Source organism: Anabrus simplex, chromosome 4 (genome assembly GCF_040414725.1).
Source record: "Anabrus simplex isolate iqAnaSimp1 chromosome 4, ASM4041472v1, whole genome shotgun sequence".
NCBI lineage: Eukaryota > Metazoa > Arthropoda > Insecta > Orthoptera > Tettigoniidae > Anabrus > Anabrus simplex.
The window spans coordinates 362210880-362231671 of record NC_090268.1 but is presented as its reverse complement, the minus strand read 5'-3'; the positions used below and the strand labels follow the sequence as shown (position 1 = coordinate 362231671).

Sequence of the window (20792 nt, the reverse complement as noted above, 5' to 3'; positions counted from 1 at the left end):
TGGCTACGTTTTGGAAGAAAAGAAAAGAGATCGAGGAAACGTTAAAATCAAATGCTGTAAAACCTGGAAGAAAGCACATAAAAACTGTGACGTAGATGCTGCAACGTTGAAGTGGTTCAATGAGAAAAGAGCTCTCAATATTTCAATTAACAGGCCACTGCTTTATGCCCAAGCTAGAAAGTTTGCTAACCTGCTGGGTGTAGATGACTTTAGAGCCAGCAATGGGTGGCTTATTAGGTTTAGAGATCGTCATGGTACAACTTTCAAATCAATTCAAGAGGAGAAGTCTTCAGGGACAGGTGATGCTGATCATTGGCGAAGTAATTCAATGAAAGAAATAGCACAGAAATACACACCAGAAGATACCTATAACGCTGATGAGACTGGGATTTTTTTATCAACTTCTCCCTGGGAAAACCTTGTCTTTGAAAGGAGAGAAATGCAGTGGAGGGAAAAAATCCAAGCAATGTTTAACTGCACTCCTGTGTGTGAACCAGACAGGAACGCACAAGCTCTGGCCATTCATAATAGGAAGAAGTCTTAAGCCTAGATGCTTCAAAAATGTTAAAAGTTTGCCAGGAAGGTCATTTTAAAATCACTCTTTGCAAAATTACATCTGTCAAATTTTCTGATATATATATATTTTTTTTAAATGTGTACTGTACTGTACACTGTGACTCAATACAAGAGGGCGTGGATGATCGCTACTATGTTCTCAGAGTGGCTTCTGAAATTGGATGCTGAAATGAAGAAGAAGAAGAAGAAGAAGAAGAAGAAGAAGAAGAAGAAGAAGAAGAAGAAGAAGAAGAAGAAGAAAGGGAACATCACACTCATCGTGGATAATTGCGCAGTTCACAAGCAACTACCGGTCCTGCAACATGTGGTTTCCTACTTCCCGGTAAATTGTACCTCGATCCTGCAACCTTTAGATATGGGAATAATAAAGTGTCTTTTTAAAAGGGTACTACAGAACCAACTTGGTCGAGAGGATTATCACAAACTTAGAAAGAAATCTGTCAAATGTGACATGATAGCTGCAAGCTGGCAATGAGTGAAACCGGTGACCGTAAGGAATTGTTGGAGAAGGGCAGTATTTTCACCTGAAGAAGAGGTTGACTGCGGCGATTTTGAGTACGACACGAGTGTGAAAGTACTGGGTAGTGTTCTTTCTAACTACGGTGAACAGCTTGGTGAGAATGAGAATGTTCGAGCAGCGGCAGAATACCTTTCGGTTGATGATGAAATCCTTGTGTTCTCTGAACTCACGGATGAAACAATTGTGGAGCAAATTCAGGGAATCCAGGCGGTAGATGCAGGAGAAGGAGAGGATGATGGAGAAGAACAACGTAACGAACCATTGCTTACTCTTCCACAAGCTACTGCACCTTGTGACGTGCTGCAGAATTTTCTATCGGGTGTTCCATGTGTTCTGGAAAATCACTTAGTGAACCTGCGCAATCAGGGCTTTGTGTATTTCACTTTCTGTAAAGAAAACTGTCAAACAGACTGCCATTTTGGATTTCTTTAAGTGAAGTAGTTTACAAAAGTGAAGTGCTGCATAGTGTGAATAACAGGTGCTGCAAGTGTACGACAATGTAATTACTGCACATTGTCAACATGACTGTACTCTGCTGAACGTAGGTAAGATACAGTACTGTAATTTCATATTTCTTTCTGTGTTTCTGTTCTTGCAAATTGTATGCACTGTACTTGTAGTAATTAAATTTAATGGTACCATGCGGTAGGTATTCAATTTCTGGGTTTTAATCAGTTCACCTATTGACATGAGAAGGGGTTATTCCAAATTCCCTTTATAACGATAACTCCTCTACAACAATATTTTTTTTTTGCATCCGCAAGGTATCGTATTGAGATTTCACTGTATCTTGATAATGAAAGGAAGTGTAAGAAATTGGTAAGAGAAGAGAAGACAAGATGGGAAGAATTTACACAAAATATGGAAACAGATGGAGCTGGCAGTAAGAGAATGCAGTATGGAATTATACAGAGCAATAGGAAAGAAAGAGTTTATACAAAGTTGATTAAAGAGGAAGGTGGAGAGTTGATACATCCAGAAGAAATAAAGAGAAGAGGGAAGAGGTATACAGTGAAACGTCGAGGTTTCGTTCCCGGAACCGTTGTTTTCCTGTATTCATCGTTCAATTTATTCGGTCTCAAAAATGTTCCACGTAAACCAATGTTAAATTTCCCCATGTCTATCGTTCCTCAAATTATCGTTTTATCGCATCGATCATCAAAAAAATACCCATCCTTGGCCACAATTTTCTCGTATGGATTGATCGTATGTAAGAAAAATATACGCAAAAATTTTTTGTATTTAAAGAGACAGCTCAACACTCCAGTGTATAATAGCAGCAACCAGTTACGCGAGAATGTACAAGCGATTCAGAGTTGCTAGGCTTGAGCATGGATCTTGTAGGCTGGAGTGCTATACGCAGATTATTCATGCGCAACCTCACTACGAGCCTCCTGGCACCTTCTCCTCAACCCACTAACTGACCGCTAGAACTAGAAGTATTTGTATTTACAAGAATTAAACAGGAGACACTGTAAAACTCAAATCTGCCACCATTTTCTGTGTTACTATTGGCTGGCTAAGGCTGCCACCTTAATTGAAAATGAGAAAATTGCGCAGTTTAAGGTGCGTTTTAATTAGTCAGAGGGTTATTAATCATGTCGTACCTTGTGGAGTGTGTGAGATGCTAGAGGCCTGTTGACCATTTTGTCTTGTTACAAGCCGCACCTAACCAAGCCAGACCAATAGTTTTCAATAGCCTGGCCTTGAAACTAAGTTGGCAGCCTTGCAAAGCCTGCTGTGACATCGTCCGAGACGCGCCGTGTGGAATTTCTTACCTCTCTGACATCGTCTGAGCCTTGCCGTGTGGGATCTCTAACCTATCGTTCACATAGGGTCTACGGAATCTTTATCATTATAGGTTATCGCCGTAATATCCACATTTATCATTATTTTGCAATTAAAGGTTTTCAGTTATTACAAGATGTAAAGAAAAGTGAAACTAAACAGCATAAAAGTCATGCTTTTTAGTTTCTTCGCGTATATCATGGTTGCAATATTTTGATACTGTTATGTACGTATGTATTGTATAAGCATGTCCGGCTCCATGGCTAAATTGTTAGCTCGTGTTGGCCTTCGGTTTGAGGGGTTTCTATCGGGTAGGAGATTTAAACTTTCCTTTGTTAATTCCGATGGTTCGGATGCTGTGTGTGTGTGTGTGTGTGTGTGCGCGCGCAAACTTATGCATTAGGATTCATCTTAGGTAGAGCCGCATTTTCATAAGCGCATAGATCAGCTATCATGCGACAACTCTAAAGACCTGCACTTGGCTTTGGAGGCCACACACCATTATTATTGTTGTTGTCATTATAATAATATTTGAATTTGAATTTCATTATTATTATTATTGTTATGTGTTCAAGCAACCATAAACCATGTCACAGCACTCTCGGTATTACCTGAAAGGGGATGACTAAGCCAGCTCGGGGAATGTCCCAGCCTGCCCGAGGACATGCCACCGCCCTTCCTCTATTGTTTCCTTCATCTAGTTTCTCCACGCGATTTCTCGAAGATATGACAGGAAAGTTCCATCTCCAGATGAACCCTGAATGTTCTAGTGGCCCAATATCGAGGTATAAATACAAGGCCGCTGCAAGCGAGTTGTTGTTGTGGTATCAGATATATGTTTTTGACATGCTCTATTGGTGAAAAATATCTAATTCCCTCCATGGGAATTTAGAATTTTCCATTGTTGTTGTGGTGTCGGAGAGTCCAGTGAATAGGTGGGCTGGAGATGACGGAACGGAAGACTTTGTACTACCCGAGAGTACTGTGTGTTTGTGTATCTCTGTGGGCTGAGGATTGCCATGAGTCAGCGAGGGAGGCCGCTATCATGAGTGTGAGGGTAAATGGACCTGTGTGAACATTCGCTATTGTGAGTATAGTCCTGCTGTTGAATACAGTTGAGTTTATTTGTTCACTGCATGTGACTGTGTGAATTACTGGACTGTCTGTGAAATCAAACCAACAAACAATCAATGTGTGTCGAGTGGTCCGTAGCCCTGTGTTCAGATCCAGCTGTCTACACACAGCTGCTGTATGAAGTGACTGGACTTGGGGAAAGTGAAAGTAAGGATTAAGCATCTGCAGGTATAGCAACAAGCTTGACAGCCTGCTGCATGCACCATAAGGAAGAGGGACTTATGAATAGACTTGTAATTAGTAAGTGTGGCCATTCATGGTTAATTATAATTGTGTGGGTATGTGTGTGTGTATTTATTGGGTCATCCTGAAATAAACTGGAGTAATGAAACAGACAGGAGTTTTATTTGTAACATTATTTTATTTACATGACAAAAAATGCCCAAATACAGTACCTGTATTTTTTATTTTGCTTTCCCCTATTTTTATGTCACTCGCATTTTTAATTTTCCTACATCCAACGTCATTTCCCCCCTCCCCTGTGAAAAACGATGCATTGAGGCTTTACTACATTTTGATAAACAGTTGACTGTGCCAGAAGACTGGGGAAAGGAAATAATGATGATGATAATGACGATGATATGTAATAATAATAATAATAATAATAATATAATAATAACTTAATAATAATAATACCAGGCTTTAAGAAGGAGGACGAAACTCTTATCACAAGTGGCAGAGATAAGGATAGGATATTAGAGAGGAGAATGAGAAGAAAGGTGGAAAGAGAGTTACATGAGGAACAGTATGACTTTAGAAGTGGAAGATAAAGTGGACGCAATCTTCAGCATGAGGCAGCTAGTGGAAAAGAATTGGGAATATCAAAAAGATCTGGTCATGACAATTCATCGATCTAACAAGGGCACACGATACTGTTAACAGGGAGAAGGTTTTTGGGAAACCATGGTCAAAAATAGACTGTGTACACAAACTGCAGAAAGGGTGCAAGCAAAGTACAACTGCATCAGCAGTATACAGACGGAATGGTTTTTCTTTTCAAAATGGCGCCCGGTAATGACGATGTAGTGTTTTATCCTCCGAGTAAATTAACCGTAAAATGTGACGAAAAGTGCAGAAAATGTCGAAGATTAGTGACAAAGGGTAAGTTGTGTGGTTCATGTGATCGATGGTGGCATATAAGTGCGGAAATTGCCCTAGAGACGTAAAAACTAATGAAAATGTTGACTGGATTTGTGAGCAGTGTGTTCGGAATGTTGTAGTTGGCGACGGCGTTGACGATGAAGCACCGAAAACAATCGATGAGGAATACAAAAGTGCATTAGAAATTACAAACATTCTACAAAAGGACAATGAGGCTTTTAAAGTTGAAAATCAAGAATTAAAAGAAAGACTGCGATCGCTAGAATTTGGAACTGACCATTCTTCGAGTGATATACCGGTACCAGTAACAAACTCGAGCACGTGGTGTCAAGTAGTTCATGGACGGCCGGCTAAGAAGAAATCTACAACTGAATTTCTGGAAATAAAACATCAGAAATAGGTTTTCTGCCCTAAATAATTTAATTCTGGAAGAAAAGGATCGCGCGCGTGAAACCAAATCATCGCGATCCGCTGCCGTTGCCGTGCCGAGGTTAAAATTTAGGCCTAGATTTCAGATTCAAGACCCAGTTAGGCCTAAATCAGCAAAGGTAGCTGTGTTTGGTGATAGCCAAGGAAGGGCAATTGCGGGAATGATAAACGACGAGAATATAGCAGCAACTGGAGAAATATATCCAGGAGCTTCTATCAGCAGTGTCCTGGAAAACGTAGAAGAAGCAACTATGAACTTTGGGAGTGGCGATGCAGTGCTTATCATCGGTGGGACAAATGACATAGCTCACGACGACGCCAAGAATGGAAGATCACAACTTATACACTAGGGAAGCTGACTCACACTAACGTCTTTGTAGTGAACGTGCCCCACAGGCATGATTTGAGTAGAGACTTGTGTGTGAACATTGAAGTGGACAAGGTGAATACAGATATTGTTAAAATTTGTAAACATTTTCGGAATACTCAGGTTATTGAATGCAGCAGTTTTGAGAGATACTGTTATACAAAACATGGCCTCCATCTAAACAATTCAGGTAAACAAAATAAGCAAATATTGTTCTAGATTTTATTAATCTTAAGATATGTACTGTAAAACAGGCAACTCCCTTGAGTTATAATACTGACCAGGAGAACTAGTAGAAAGAGCCAACTGTACTTCAAGCTGGCTCAGTCAACTAGAAAATGAAACTCAGGAAAGTAAGGAATTTCAAGTTACCCAATTGCAACAGCCAAATATTAGGGAGGAAGGGGGTCTGAGATTGCTCTTGGAAAACTGTCAAAGTGTAGTAAATAAACAATTAAAATTCGGTACATTGATGGAATCGCATGAGACTGATGGGGTGATAGGGGTGGAATCGTGGTTGAGAGAAGGGGTGGGTATTAGAAAAGTATTTCCAGAAGGGTACACAGTCTATCGTAGAGACCGAGGAGATAAAAAGGGAGGGGGGTGTTTATTCTGGTGAAGGAAACTTATTGTTCACATGAATGGTTTACCGATGAAAGGGATGAAATAATAGGGATAAAAATAGTTTGTGATAATATGAAGGAGGTGGGAATTATAGGAACATACAGGCCTGGAAGAGAGGAAAGAGACATGGAAATCTTTGAGAAAATAATAGATTATACTCATAAAAACAATAATAATGATATGGTAATAATTAGGGGAGATCTAAATTTGCCTGAAGTTGAATGGAATGGAGCTGCAAGTGAAGTCCATGAACAGAAACTGGCAAATAAGTTAATTTGGGAGGGAGGATTTACACAAGTAGTACAAGAACTGACTCGTCTCAATAACTTACTAGATGTATTCTTGGTTAAACCATGGGAAATTGTTGATAAAACTGAGGTAATTGAAGGAATAAGAGACCATAAGGCTGTAATAATGGATGTAGGACTCGTACCAAAAAGGCTTAATAAGAGGGTTACACAAGACAAGAAATTGTACAGAAAAACTAAAGTTGATGAATTTTGGACTTACCTTAAATCACAATTCAGTTGTTGGATAAGTGAAGGGAGTAATGTGGATACACTTTGGGCTAAATTTAAAGGAATCATTTGGGAAGGAGAGAAGAGATTTGTACCTGTTAAGAAGGGTAAAATGACCTCAGACCCTGCTTATTATACCAGGGAAATAAGAAAATTAAAAAGAAAATGTAGAATAGTAAACAGGAAAATCAAAGAGGGTAGGGAGAGTAGAGAAACTAGAAAACAGCTAATGAGGAAACTGAATAGAGTGAAAAAGGAAGCAAAAGAGAATTATATGAATGGCATACTTCAAGAGGGTAATGACCACAAAGGGAAATGGAAAAAGCTGTATTCATATATCAGGAATCAAAAAGGAAAAGGAATCCAAATTCCTACAATGGTGGGAGAAGGGGGTGAACACTATTTAACAGATACTGAAAAAGCAAACCTATTTAGTAGGGAATTCAGAGATTCAGTAGATGATTGTCAGGAGTTGGAAACCGAAACAGAAGACAGAGAGGGAGAGACACAGAGGGAAACAAGAAGATTCTCATTCATAAATGAAGATATTTTCAGAGAAATCCAACTGCTTCAGCAAGGAAAAGCAGCAGGAAGTGATCAAATTACTGGGGAGGTATTAAAGACATTGGGGTGGTACATAGTGCCTTATTTAAAATTTCTCTTTGACTATGTCATAAATAATAGTGTAATACAAAAGGAATGGAAGGAATCTATAATAATACCAATTTATAAAGGAAAGGGTGACAAAAGGAAACCAGAGAACTACAGACCAATCAGCCTGACCAGTATAGTTTGTAAAATACTGGAGAGTTTAATATCAAAGTACATCAGAGGGATATGTGATGATAAAAATTGGTTCATGAGGAGCCAGTATGGATTTAGAAAGAAATTTTCTTGTGAGGCACAACTGGTGGGATTTCAGCAGGACATATCAGATGAATTGGATTCAGGAGGTCAGTTAGATTGCATAGCCATAGATCTTTCCAAAGCCTTTGATAGAGTGGAACATGGAATATTATTAAAGAAATTGGAGGGAATAGGATTGGACGTAAGGGTTACAGTTGGATAAAAACATTTCTAAATTCAAGGGTTCAGAAAGTCAAAGTAGGACATAAAGTATCGCAGGAAGAGAAAGTTTGGAAGGGAATTGCACAGGGTAGTATAATTGGTCCGTTACTTTTCTTAATATACGCAAATGATTTAGGGAACAATATAACATCAAAAATAAGATTGTATGCAGATGACATAATTGTTTATAGGAAAATAAATAACATTGAGGATAGTTCAGAATTACAAAGGGACCTTGAAAGTATCCAACAATGGGTTGAAGAAAATAACATGTAGGTTAATGGAGGCAAATCAACTGTTACAACTTTTACAAACAGGAGCTTTAAAACTGAATTTGAATAGACTTTGGATGAGGTAGTTATCCCAAAAGATGACAACTGCAAATACTTAGGTGTGAGATTTGAAAGTAATTTGCACTGGAAGGGTCATGTTGATGACATTGTTGGGAAAGCATATAGATCATTACATGTCATAATGAGGCTAATTAAAGGATGCAATAAAGAATTAAAAGAAAAAAAGTTACTTAAGTATGGTTCGTCCATTATTGGAATATGCAAACAGTGTTTGGGATCCTCACCAAGAATACCTAATAAAAGAAATAGATAGTGTGCAGAGGAAAGCAGCAAGATTTATAACGGGATTTCAGGAGAAAGAGTAGTGTATCAGAAATGTTAAAGGAACTTGGGTGGGAAACTTTAAGTAAGAGAAGGGAGAAAACTAGACTTATAGGATTATATAGAGCCTATACAAGAGAAGAAGCATGGGGAGATATCCGTGAGAGGCTTCAGTTGGAAAATAATTATATCGGCAGGACAGACGACCACAAATATAAAATTAGAAGGAATTTTAGCAGAAGCGATTGGGGTAAATTTTCATTCATTGGGAAGGGTGTGAAGGAGTGGAACAGTTTACCAGGGGTAGTGTTTGATCCTTTTCCAAAATCTGTACAGATATTCAAGAGAATAAACAGAAACAGAGAAAATAAATGAAGTGTTAGAGGGCATTCGACCAGTGCAGGTTATTGTAAATGAACAAATGTGTGTGAATAAATTAATTCCATCCCCTGGTCTAAGGAGTTTGGACAGCCAAAGTAGGGGACTGCGTGTAGGGGTGAAGTACAGTAGGGACTTCGACGGCCCTGGGACCGCTACGGTAGCTGTGAAGGCCCTTCAGGAACTCTGAAAAGTGGTGGTAAAAGGGGCTCTGGTTAAAACGCAGCAGGTTGTTATGCTACTTAGGTTACAGAATGGTAAAAAAAAGATAAGTAAATAAATGCAATGTAAAGTTTAATCTTATACCAGCTGTATAGTATCATTTGAAGTAATACCACATACTGTATATCAGTTGACTATATTTGTAAGTAGTACAGGAGATATTATAAGTAGAATTTTGTAAACAATATAAATTTATTAAGGATGAGCTGTAATAGAAAAAATTGTTAGCGTAAATTGTATAATATTGTATTATAGGAAAATTTTCTTCTCTTGTTAATTTAATATTTAGTGCTTGACAATAATGTATTTTAGTGTACCATTTGCCACCGAGGTAGACACCTCATTTGCAAATAATGAGATTTTGAAATTAAGCTGGACTAAGACGGCAGTGTCATGTCCAGTGTTGCCAACTTAGCGGATTTTCCGCTAAATTTGGCGGAATTAGAAGAGTTTCGGCGGAGAAATATACCATTTAGCGGACAGCAGATTTTTTGGCGGAATACTAGATTTATTATAGCGGAATTTAGCGTTTTATGCATTTTACTGTAAAAAAAAAATTGTACTCCAGTCTATCTCTGAGCTATTCCGTATTTCTTGTCAGGAGCTAGCAGTCACATGAGGAAAACATGTTATTTAATTTGATGTTATGAGATCATGGTATCATAAATTTGTAATGCGTGGGGAAAGGGTACTTATCTCTTAGTTGACGAATAACGACAGATAATGAAACGGTGAGAGAGTAGCATTTATATTTATGCTATGAAGGAAGACCGTTTAATGAACTAGCCTGTTCTGTGTGTGGCCCTTGAGGTAGGGGATTCACGTAGTTTGTACCCAGCAGTAAAACGCCTACAAGTTTTAGCTCGCCGGCTCGCAGGCAGGGGGTTAATCCCAGTGAAACTCATAAATCAGGCGAGTGCAGACATTTACTTTTATTATTATTATTATTATTATTAATATTAATATTATTCATTATTTGAGATCGGATTTGTTGGCGGAATTTTAGCGGATTTTTAGTAGTATTTAGCGAATCTTGAAAATATAAGTTGGCAACACTGGTCATGTCACCTCTCTTGTTTCTAACGGTTATCAAGCAAACTAAAGAAGACAAAAGGAGCATATGTGAATAGGGAGATGAATTTAATACAATTTGCAGATGATACTGTGGTCTGGGGAATGAACAGCAAAGAAATGCAAGAACAACTTTATGTACTGAACGAGAAAACTAAAAAGTATGGTATGAAAATTAGAACAGAGAAAGGTAAGAACATGGCGATATCAGAAGGAGAAAGACAAGGTAAAAGTAATGTGAAAATTGATGGTCAAAACAAAATTGTTGACAGTTTCAAATGCCTTGGGAGTGAAATAATGCAGAATACAAGGCTGGACATGGAGATTAACAAGAGGGCGCAACAGGTAAAGTATTCTACCACAGTGTAACAAACCTAGTCTGGAATAAGTACCAAGGAAGTGTAAAGAGATAATGTACAAAATGTATTATTTACCCATATTGACCTACCTGGACAATGACAGGTAGGGAGGAGAGTAGAATTCAGGCCAACAAAATGAAATAGAGTAGAAATCCGTTATAGTGAGAATTCCTAACAGTAAAAAAATTACTCACTATAGCGGATTGTCGTTATATCCGATTTTTCATAAAATTCGGGGAAAACCACATACCACATTAAAATTGGTATTTAACGGCAATCCATTTGTTCAAAACTTGCATTTTCGCAGATTTCCATACGACGACTTACTTGTTAGTTACTTTTCTGATTCCGAGATAACATGAACACGTATGTTCAATTTCAATATGCAAACTTGGAGTAGTATCACTCCAGTGGCTTCCGTGGCAAACTATCAGTTTTCTTATTCAGACAGCATCATCTAACCTAATCTAACCTACCTTATACGTATCATGAAAACATATTTGAAGCGCCAGTAGAATAATTATAACCTTTTTGTTATAAATTTACTAGGGAATAGCCTTTTCAAAATTTAACCAGATGCGAAAATATTCAGTGGAACCTCGTTAGTGTGCTCCTCATTAAAACAATTTGTCGCTTACCACATCGTAAATTCGAAGCCCTGATTCACGTTGTATTAAATCTATTAAAAATACCTGTTTTTGCTTGTATTTCGCATTCCATTCAGAAGTTAGAAAGTTATTGTGCTGAATTGGTGAAGGGTAGCAAATATTTGCTGCGCGGTAGACCACCTACGTATTAGGAACATAATCGTGTGAAGATGACTAGCGTGGTGCATATTTGTCTTGTGGTAGCCCAGTTATGGATACTGAAAAAGTTGTTGGATCGCTTACTAAAGAAGACAAAATCCAGGAAGGGCAGGGATCTGCATCTTTCAACAGTGGTCTGTATGTTGAAACTCGCTCCTTCGAGTTTCGACTCGCGTTGATCAAAGTGTTGTTGTATTCAAAATGACGGTCAGTCATTCTCTCACACTTAGCCGAGTTTAACCTCCAAATAATTCATGGTCGAAGAGTGTGACCAGAAAACAATGTTTAACGGCCCACTGCCCGAAATATAAGGCTTCAGCTGACATTTGTTTTAGAAAGAGCGTGATCAGCAGTAATGCGCTGATATTTTTATAGGCCCCTTTGCACGTTTTTACATTTGTTGTCTGGTGTTTTACACACCTTTTAATACACTGTTGTTATTTAATAAGCCCCAGTGGAAAAGGTTTTTGTATTTGTTCCGTTGTCTTTTTCACGCCTTTTAATACTCTCATCTCATCTTTAGAAACATTGGATAGCCTATATCTTTCACTGTACCCATACATACACAACGTAAAATGCACGCATGTTGGAAAAAACCTACCAAGTGGTTACATATACGTGTTAGATAGATTTTATTTGTATATTCAATAGTACGTTTTCTCGCTTAACACATTCTCTTTCCTTGTCCGCTGCATAAATGTCCTAATGAGGTTTTACTGAATAACCTCCGAAATCAGTCATCCACTCTGCGCCGTATTTTGAGGTGTATCACATTCTTACTTAATTTCAGTACATAGCATTAAAATTAAGCGATCGGGCACTTCTGCCTTCATTTATAACTAGTTAACTACTGCTACTGGCCAAGTTATTTACATATTTATTACGGAAACATGTTATCTTTCATTTTGAATTGTGTTTATAGAACACCAGTCGACAAGTATTACTAATCGACTCAACATTGGCTTTGAGTTCGAATGACGATGAGAGAGCTTGCTAGTGCACATAGCGAGAAAATTGTACCAAAGATAATCGACTGCATTCAATATTATTGCCGAAGTGCATTAATACTGATAAGAGAAAAAGAACACTCGCTTAATCGCTCATGATAATGGATGCATCAGTGATAGGTTTCTTGCAGTAACCGAAAGATAATACAGAGTTTAATATAGAAATTTTCAAGGGACAGAAAAAAAGCTGTCGATACAATGGCGTTCTCACTATATACCATACTCGCTATAGCAGACTTCTACTGTACCTAAGAATTATGATAGGAAAGACAATGAAAGACAGACTGAGAAACGAAGATGTGGAAAGGTCGAAATGGGAAACCTAAATGAGAGAATTGATAGTACATTACGATGGTTTGGAACCAAAACAGATGATGCAGATGATGTTCAAAGGAAAGAGAGTGAGAGGGAGACCTAGAACAAGGTGGATCAATTCAATAAAGAGCAATGCAAGAAGAAGGAACCTGGACTGGGACAAAATGAGGGAAGGAGGGAGGAAGTTGGAGAAGTGCCATAAAAGCCTGACCGAACAGTGGTTCAATAAGGGGAAAGGAGGAGAATGATTATGATTTGGCTTTAAAACGCCTTGGGGTTTGGTTTTTAGAGAAGAGTCTACGCTTAACGCCCTGGAAGACATGTACATTAAAAACTAAGAGAAGTATGAACTCTACTCAGGTAAAATCTAGAAAATACTTACGGAAAATCCCAGAAGACTATTGCTGCGAAGAGACCACATCGTTGGACTGGATAGAATTTGTGCAAGGATGCTGCTTTGGCTCATTCAACATGCGTAATGCAGAACATAACAACTCAGGCATTAAGGTCATTACTTATTCACTATTACTCAGATTTCGAATATTTGTGACTTCCACTAGTTCTTCCATGTAAAAAGAAAGAGAAGAGCTTCATGGATAACAGCTACAATCACAAGCTAAACTTAATAATGTGGTTTGAAGTGTCTTAAACACACTATCAAAGCTTTAATGAATGTTATGAAGTTCTGTGAATGTAGTCAATCGTCTAAAAAAAAAAAAAAAGATTAGTCCTGTTGCTTTTTTTTTTTTTTTGGTTACATATTCTTACAGTGTTGATACTGACAAGTTTGAAACTTATGATACACCATCTTAACAAGAATATCATAAGAAATCACCAGGTACTTCCAAACAACAAGTCATTCACATTTTGCTGGAACAAGAAATAGATATAGAATACTGTGCTATGTAAGACAGAGTAAGCCATTTTACTCTAACATAAGATAAATAATACACCAAAATCAAATGAAATTCCAAAACTGGAACTAGTCTTACAGTCTTGCAGGTAAAAATACAATAATCTGTGACAATAATAGATGTGTAATTCTGTTAAGTGTTATTGATACGTTTCTAATATGCAAAACAATCATTAGCAATAGATCTCTAATACTAGAGAAAATGTTTAACAAAAGCTAAATTGTTTTAGCTTCACAATTACAAATTTCTTAAAGTAACACATCAGACCAAAATATTAAAGCAAATAATATAATAGCTGGCACTGTAAAACAGTTGTTGCGATAAAAGTAAAAACAGTAAATATTTGACTTTGCTCTGTATGAGTATGCCTAAGAAATCAAAAAGGCATAATAGTAAAAATTGAAAATAAGTGAAAGGAGATTCATAAAAAATGATGAAAATTATAAAATAAACAATTTCCTGCTGAGCTAAAAGTTTGTGTAAAGAACAGCAAATGTGTTCTATTAATTAAATTGTAGTTAATATGGCAGAAAACACAAAAATTCTCAGCTACCCAAGACTGTCTCTTCTTGTATTATCCAGATCACAAATGAAATAATAAAACTGTGGATCAAATATCAAGAGTCCTCCCATTCATACACACATTCATACATCTGTACATAAAATATAAATATTTACTTTTGGAGAGGACAATGAGCATTTGAGTGGAGATATGAAATTCACAAACTTCTTGTTATCTCAATAGTTCGGATTATATGGAGCTTGTTTGGCATACCCCTCATTAGCAGTTGCAACGTTGTATGGTGGCGGGGGTTGCTGCAGAGAACCTGGGAACAAAACAATATCATTTCATACATCAAATGTTTTACATACATAATGATGATGCTTTGCATTGTCAGAGTACCAGAATATTGTCCTTCAAAAGCCAACTGAATAATAATAATAATAATAATAATAATAATAATAATAATAATAATAATAATAATAATAATAATAATAATAACAAAAATATCTACAACATATACAATATGAAGAGCTTATCCTGGAATTCCAAACTAAAACATTAGAACACCGTAGTCAGAACAGAAGCCTGTATGCCAGTGAATGCCTGTCCATGAACTACAAGCTGGAGAAGCTAGAGGTCCTGGAAAGAAGAATCCTCAAAAAAATTATGGGAGCTGCCCAAACTGAAAGCAGATGGAAACTTCAGAGCAACACAGAAGTTTACCAGAAGGTGGAAAGAATCTCAGAGACCATGAAGAAAAGGAGACTGGCGTTTCTTGGACATATGTACAGAAGGAAAGCAAACAAACTTACCAAACAGATATTTGATTACTTCTGGAGAAAAAAGACCACTACAGCATGGATTAAGGAAACGAAGGAGGATATGGAAAGGTTAAGCATCTCAGAAGTCCAGCTGTTAGAAAGGAATATGTTTAGGAACGCAGTGAAGAATTTCGAAGGTGGTATTTTTTTTGCTAAAGTATTTTTCTACTCTGATGGCGGGCGGCCTACATGCTGTCAGGGGAAGCGGGGAGCATGGGGCCGACCAATCCAGCACGACGCGAGAGGCCATTATGGGAGAGAGACAGAGGCCACTACTACAACGTTGCCAGGAGCGCCCGCGCGCGTTTAAGTAGTGTTGAAATACACATAACAATGAAATACAGAGCTTCGTATGTTACAGTTCGATTATGGCCCGTGGATGAGATTTTTAATTTTTATTTATTTGTGTATTTATTTCTATTTTCTTATATCTTCGATGTAGTATGATACGAGTTAGTTAGTAATGCATATAACAAGTGCATTGAGAACAGACCGAAAAACAATTCGTTCAAAAGTACAGAGTTAGTAATGCATATAACAAGTGCATTGACAACAGACCGAAAAACAATTCGTTCAAAAGTACAGAGTTACACAACACATTTTCTTACTTTATCTTACCTTATTCCAGCTGAAGGATCCGTGTTACAGCACCCCGACACTCGCCATCGTCACCAGAGCTGTCACCGGAAATATCCTCGTCACTCGACTCCTCACTGTGGCTGTCGTCTCGCAGATTTATGATGATATCGTCCATGACTGTGTCCAATACCACGTCCCTTTTGTAATCGTCCTCTTGAAATTTTTCAGCATGTGACACACAAGCCTTCCACTCCTGTTCGGTTACTTTATCCAGCTCCTCTTCCATTAAAGATTGGACGTCAGTTAGTTTGAACGTTTTGTTCCTTTTCCCTACAGCAGTTTTAACGTTTCCCCAAACCAGCTCTATGGGGTTATATTGACAGTGATAGGGTGGCAGGCAAACAACAGTATGACCCTTTCTGTCAGCAAGTGTATCAATTTCGTACATTTTTGCCTTTGGCTTGAATTGTTTCACAAGAGACAACAGTTCTGAGTCTGGTGTGATTGCTGTCATGAGGAATATTCCCAGCAGATAACCACGATATAATATCAGCTTTTCGTGTGTTCGTTGTAGGAATTCGTTCTAGCTGTACTGAATGGTAGCTGGCATTGTCCATTACAATCACTGCGTCTTTGATGTTCCTTTCGTCAAGAGCGTCTAAAAACTTCAAAAACCACTCTTTAAAAACCATAGCGTTCATATCAGTGTGGTAGTCATCACTGGTCGATTTCACCTTTGGCCTGAAAACCAATTTACATTCCTGTAGAAAACCAGTGCACCAGTGCGACGGGAACCTACGTGACAAACTATACTTCGTCCACCTTTCCCTACAGGAACTTTTAAACCTCCTGTACCCTCTTTATCTTGCCAGATTTTCGTTGGAGCGTAATTCTGATGAATGTAAGTCTCATCTAAATAAAATATATGGGGCGATGGGTCCTTATTCCTCAGGAGATGCATTTTTCTCAAAAACGTTACTCTGACTATTATATCAGCTCTCTCCATTAAAAATCTTCTCCCGTCGTTGCTTTTTTTATACTTGAACCCCATAGACTTTAGTATCCTCCACAATGAAGTAACTCCCCATTTAAATTTTATATCTCTTTCTAAATCACCACGTAATTTGTTCAGTGTCGGGTATTCACCCTTTACGTAATAACTGAGGAGAGTTCTTCTAATTATATCTTTATGGAATCCGTCGATTGCCTTTGTTATACAGTTCCTTTTGATTCGTTTGCGCGGTGATTGAAATGAGATGGAACCAGAAGACTGGGTACTGTCTTTACCTTCCTTTACTATACGCTGAACGGTTCGCGTACTAACTTGACAAGTTTCCGACACTCTCTGCTGCACTTTATACACACTCACTAAAGGGCCATTATTTTCTGCTTCCTTTTGAAAATATTCATGAACATTGCTGATCAGTTTTCTACCCTGGCTCCTTATCTCCTTCCTCTTCGCCATTGTACGATATACGTATAGTGCATTTATTATATAAAACAACACAGAGCAACACAAATAGAAACAATAGAAAAACTAACGTCACATCACATGCCACAAAAACGTTAATCGAAGAATGCAGTAAAGGACGCGGCAAGAATTACTCATAAAACAAACTCGTCAAACAAGCTCTTTGTAATACCCAACGCACACTGTAAGACTACTCGGCAACACAGCAGTTCGTGGAGCGAACTGAGCACGGCAAAGTCTCCGGGCGACTGAATAGTTCTCAGCGCCACCGCTAGGCGATCTTTTGTCTGATTGGGCAGTGACATACTGACCGCACCCCACTTTCCCTGACAGCATGTTGGCCGCCCGCCATCAGAGTAGAAAAATACTTTAGTTGCTTTATGTAGCACCGACACAGGTAGGTCTTATGGCGACGATGGGACAGGGAAGGGCTGGGAGTGGGAAGGAAGCGGCCGTGGCCTTAATTAAGGTGCAGCCCCAGCATTTGCCTGGTGTGAAAATGGGAAATCACGGAAAACCATCTTCAGGGCTGCCGACAGTGGGGTTCGAACCTACTATCTCCCGAATACCGGATACTGGCCGCACTTAAGCAACTGCAGCTATCGAGCTTGGTTGGAAGGTGTTCAAAGCCGCAGGAAGAACTAAGAAGACCAGAAGAGCTTGGAGAGATGAACAAAGGAAGCAGGTCAGCGAACCAAGAAAACTCCGCACAAAGAGAAAGAAATGAAGTTGTAGCGTGAACCTTACTGGTCCATCTGCTTGTAAAATATAATCAATTTTTTTACGAGGGACGGTGGAAAATATTCAAAAGACACATGTGAAGGGTCTGCACTCCACAAATGTGTGGGATTCTTACCCACTAAATACCACACACCCTTTTCCCACATGTGTATCATCAGCCCGGAACTGCTCTCACATTACTTCAGGGTGATGTCGTGCTTACTTAGTCAGACTTCTTTCTTTATTTCTCCTTTACGGGTATTTGTACGCCTTCCAAATCCCTCTCCTTCTGATGAAGGACGTCCTCCACATACACTGCCACACAATCCCAGGATTCCTGGTTTCGTAGCATCATAAAAATAATATTATCTGGTGTCAGTTCTCCCAATTCAGTTTCCATACATCTCTTTATCATCCAATGGCCGCACACAAAGAAGGTGTGAAGTACATCATCGATATCGTCACAGTATATGCATGTTGCATCACTCGATCCGGCCACTCTATGCAGGAGTTTCCAAAAATATCTATGTCCTGTTAGAAGCTGTGTGAGGTAATAGTTAACTTCACCATGCACCCTTTCAACCCAGATATCCAAGCGTGGTATCAGTCGCCTGGTCCATTTACCCCGAGGTTCACTTTCCCATCTGAGTTGCTATCATCTCATCCGTTGACTGAAGGCACGCTTCTTTGCACATTTCTTTCCCAGCTCTCCTTGGGTACGCCAGATTTCTTGTCACTCCATTGCAAATAGCTCTATTGGGGCTATTGCTGCCACCGTGAGGACTGCAGTTTCAGAAACAGTGCGGTATGCACATGCAATACGTAAAGCAGCTCTCTGTTGTACGGCAGCTATCCTTCTCCGATATCAAGCATATCTCAAGGATTCAGCCCAGATTTCAGAGCCATACAGGAACACTGACTGACCGTCGACATGAGAAGGCATCATTTACTGGATTTCGGACCTTTAATTTTTCCCATCAATCTATTAAGTGCAGTCATGTACTGCACTAGCCGTGCATACCGTGGAGGCCATGCATCTTGGTGGGTGTGCTAAGTACCAACTGAAGAGCCCAACTTAGCATATAGGGGCGAAACGCAGGCAAGCAAGAATGAGTTAGCTGGAAAATTTATAATGTCCAATAACGGACCATTAAATTGGTATTATGAATTTACTCATTTGGGACAAATATTTCATATTCCCTGTGGGAATCAACATCTATATCACCAGATGTCATGTATTCGACGCTAACCAATGACATCATTATTAATGATTTAAGCGCTGTGGCGTTACAATTAATAAATAAACTTGAAATCTGACGGTGTACGTCTTTGTATATTTGTATAATATATTTGGACTTTTTGTATGTGTTGTTGGACCATTTGCACGGCACATTTGACACTCCTATGTTGGTAACATATAGTGTATTTGACTGCCTGAAATGTGTACGTTAACGCCATCTATGCGTGCGCTGTGGAACTTGTGGTGAGTTTGAACACTGTTACACAGATAGCGCGTAACTCTCAAAACTGTGGAAGCGTGCTGGGCGCTTGGAAATGGCTGGCTGCTTTTTGAACTCGCGGGAGCATGACGCGGAGAACTGGGTCTCTTAGGCCAGCTGGCGTATGGAACATGCCTAGATCAGGCATTGGGTGAAAAACATTCTGTATCCCTTTCAGGGATTGGGAATTGTAAATAATGTATATAACATTAGTGATTAAGATGAATATGGCGAGGTATTTGTTTTAAAGTGTAGTGTTGCCTTGTAGTTGATAGTGACTGTTCGGTTGCTTAATTCATTATGGGTTATTTGGAATGTAATTTTCTTCATTTCTGTAAGTACCGTCTCTCTTTATTTGTGGATATGTTTTTTTTTTCTCTAAATTTTGTATGCGCATCGTAGTTTGCGTTCATAATTTTGGTGAGACATAATTTATGTTCCTTCATTTTTGTCATGTGGACTTGTATTTTTGGAGCCGTAGTAGGTGCCTTGTGACGTCCGTTAAACCCTTGGTGACCGGGCGAGTTGGCCGTGCGCGTAGAGGCGCGTGGCTGTGAGCTTGCATCCGGGAGATAGTAGGTTCGAATCCCACTATCGGCAGCCCTGAAAATGGTTTTCCGCGGTTTCCCATTTTCACACCAGGCAAATGCTGGGGCTGTACTTTAATTAAGGCCACGGCCGCTTCCTTCCAACTCCTAGGCCTTTCCTGTCCCATCGTCGCCATAAGACCTATCTGTGTCGGTGCGACGTAAAGCCCCTAGCAAAAAAACCCTTGGTGTGTTTTGGTCTTTTCCCGTTTTATTTTTCATATTATTTATTTTATTTCTGCTAAATTTGTGTGTGTTTTTTGTGACGTTCCCTTCGTGCTGGTGTTTTTCATTTGATTTATCGCTGCCCGTACTTGTAAATACTGCTGATGTTTTACGTTGTATTTTATTGTGACATCTTGTTCTATTTATTTTATTACGGGTTAGTTTCTCCTCTCTAACTGTACATTTTGAATTGTGCACCGAGCAATCTCTCTTGACACTAATTTTCCCAAATAATAATTATTATTAAAAAGTAATTTAAGATAGATAAGTATATTTTGAGCTATTTGGTGACAACAAATTTCTGTATTATTCATTTTACGAGTAGTGTTTCTGTAGAATGTAAGGACATTGTTAATGGAGGGCTTTTATAAGTTTGCGTCATCATTCTTGCTTTGTTGAGTGGCCTTATCACCTCGAACCGTGTCGGTTGCCATTGTTGATTATCTGTTCTTATCTTTGCCTATCTGCCTCTGTGGATCCATGGTAGAGTGTCGGCCTCCGGATCCCAAGATAGCGGGTTCAAACCCGGCAGAGGTAGTCGGATTTTTGAAGGGCGGAAAAAAGTCCATTCGAT

General features: G+C 38.8%; 1 protein-coding gene across 2 annotated transcripts in view; it reads right to left on the bottom strand.

The window, feature by feature from the left end:
• Positions 1 to 14471: 14471 nt before the first annotated feature.
• LOC136871991 (protein shisa-5) overlaps positions 14472 to 20792 on the bottom strand; it is a 167224-nt gene continuing 160903 nt past the window's right edge. For both annotated transcript variants that reach the window (XM_067145779.2, XM_067145780.2), the window contains exon 5: positions 14472 to 14638. In XM_067145779.2, the coding sequence (XP_067001880.1) occupies positions 14550 to 14638 (89 nt within the window). In that variant the 3' untranslated portion in view covers positions 14472 to 14549. The remainder of the gene's footprint in view (positions 14639 to 20792) is intronic.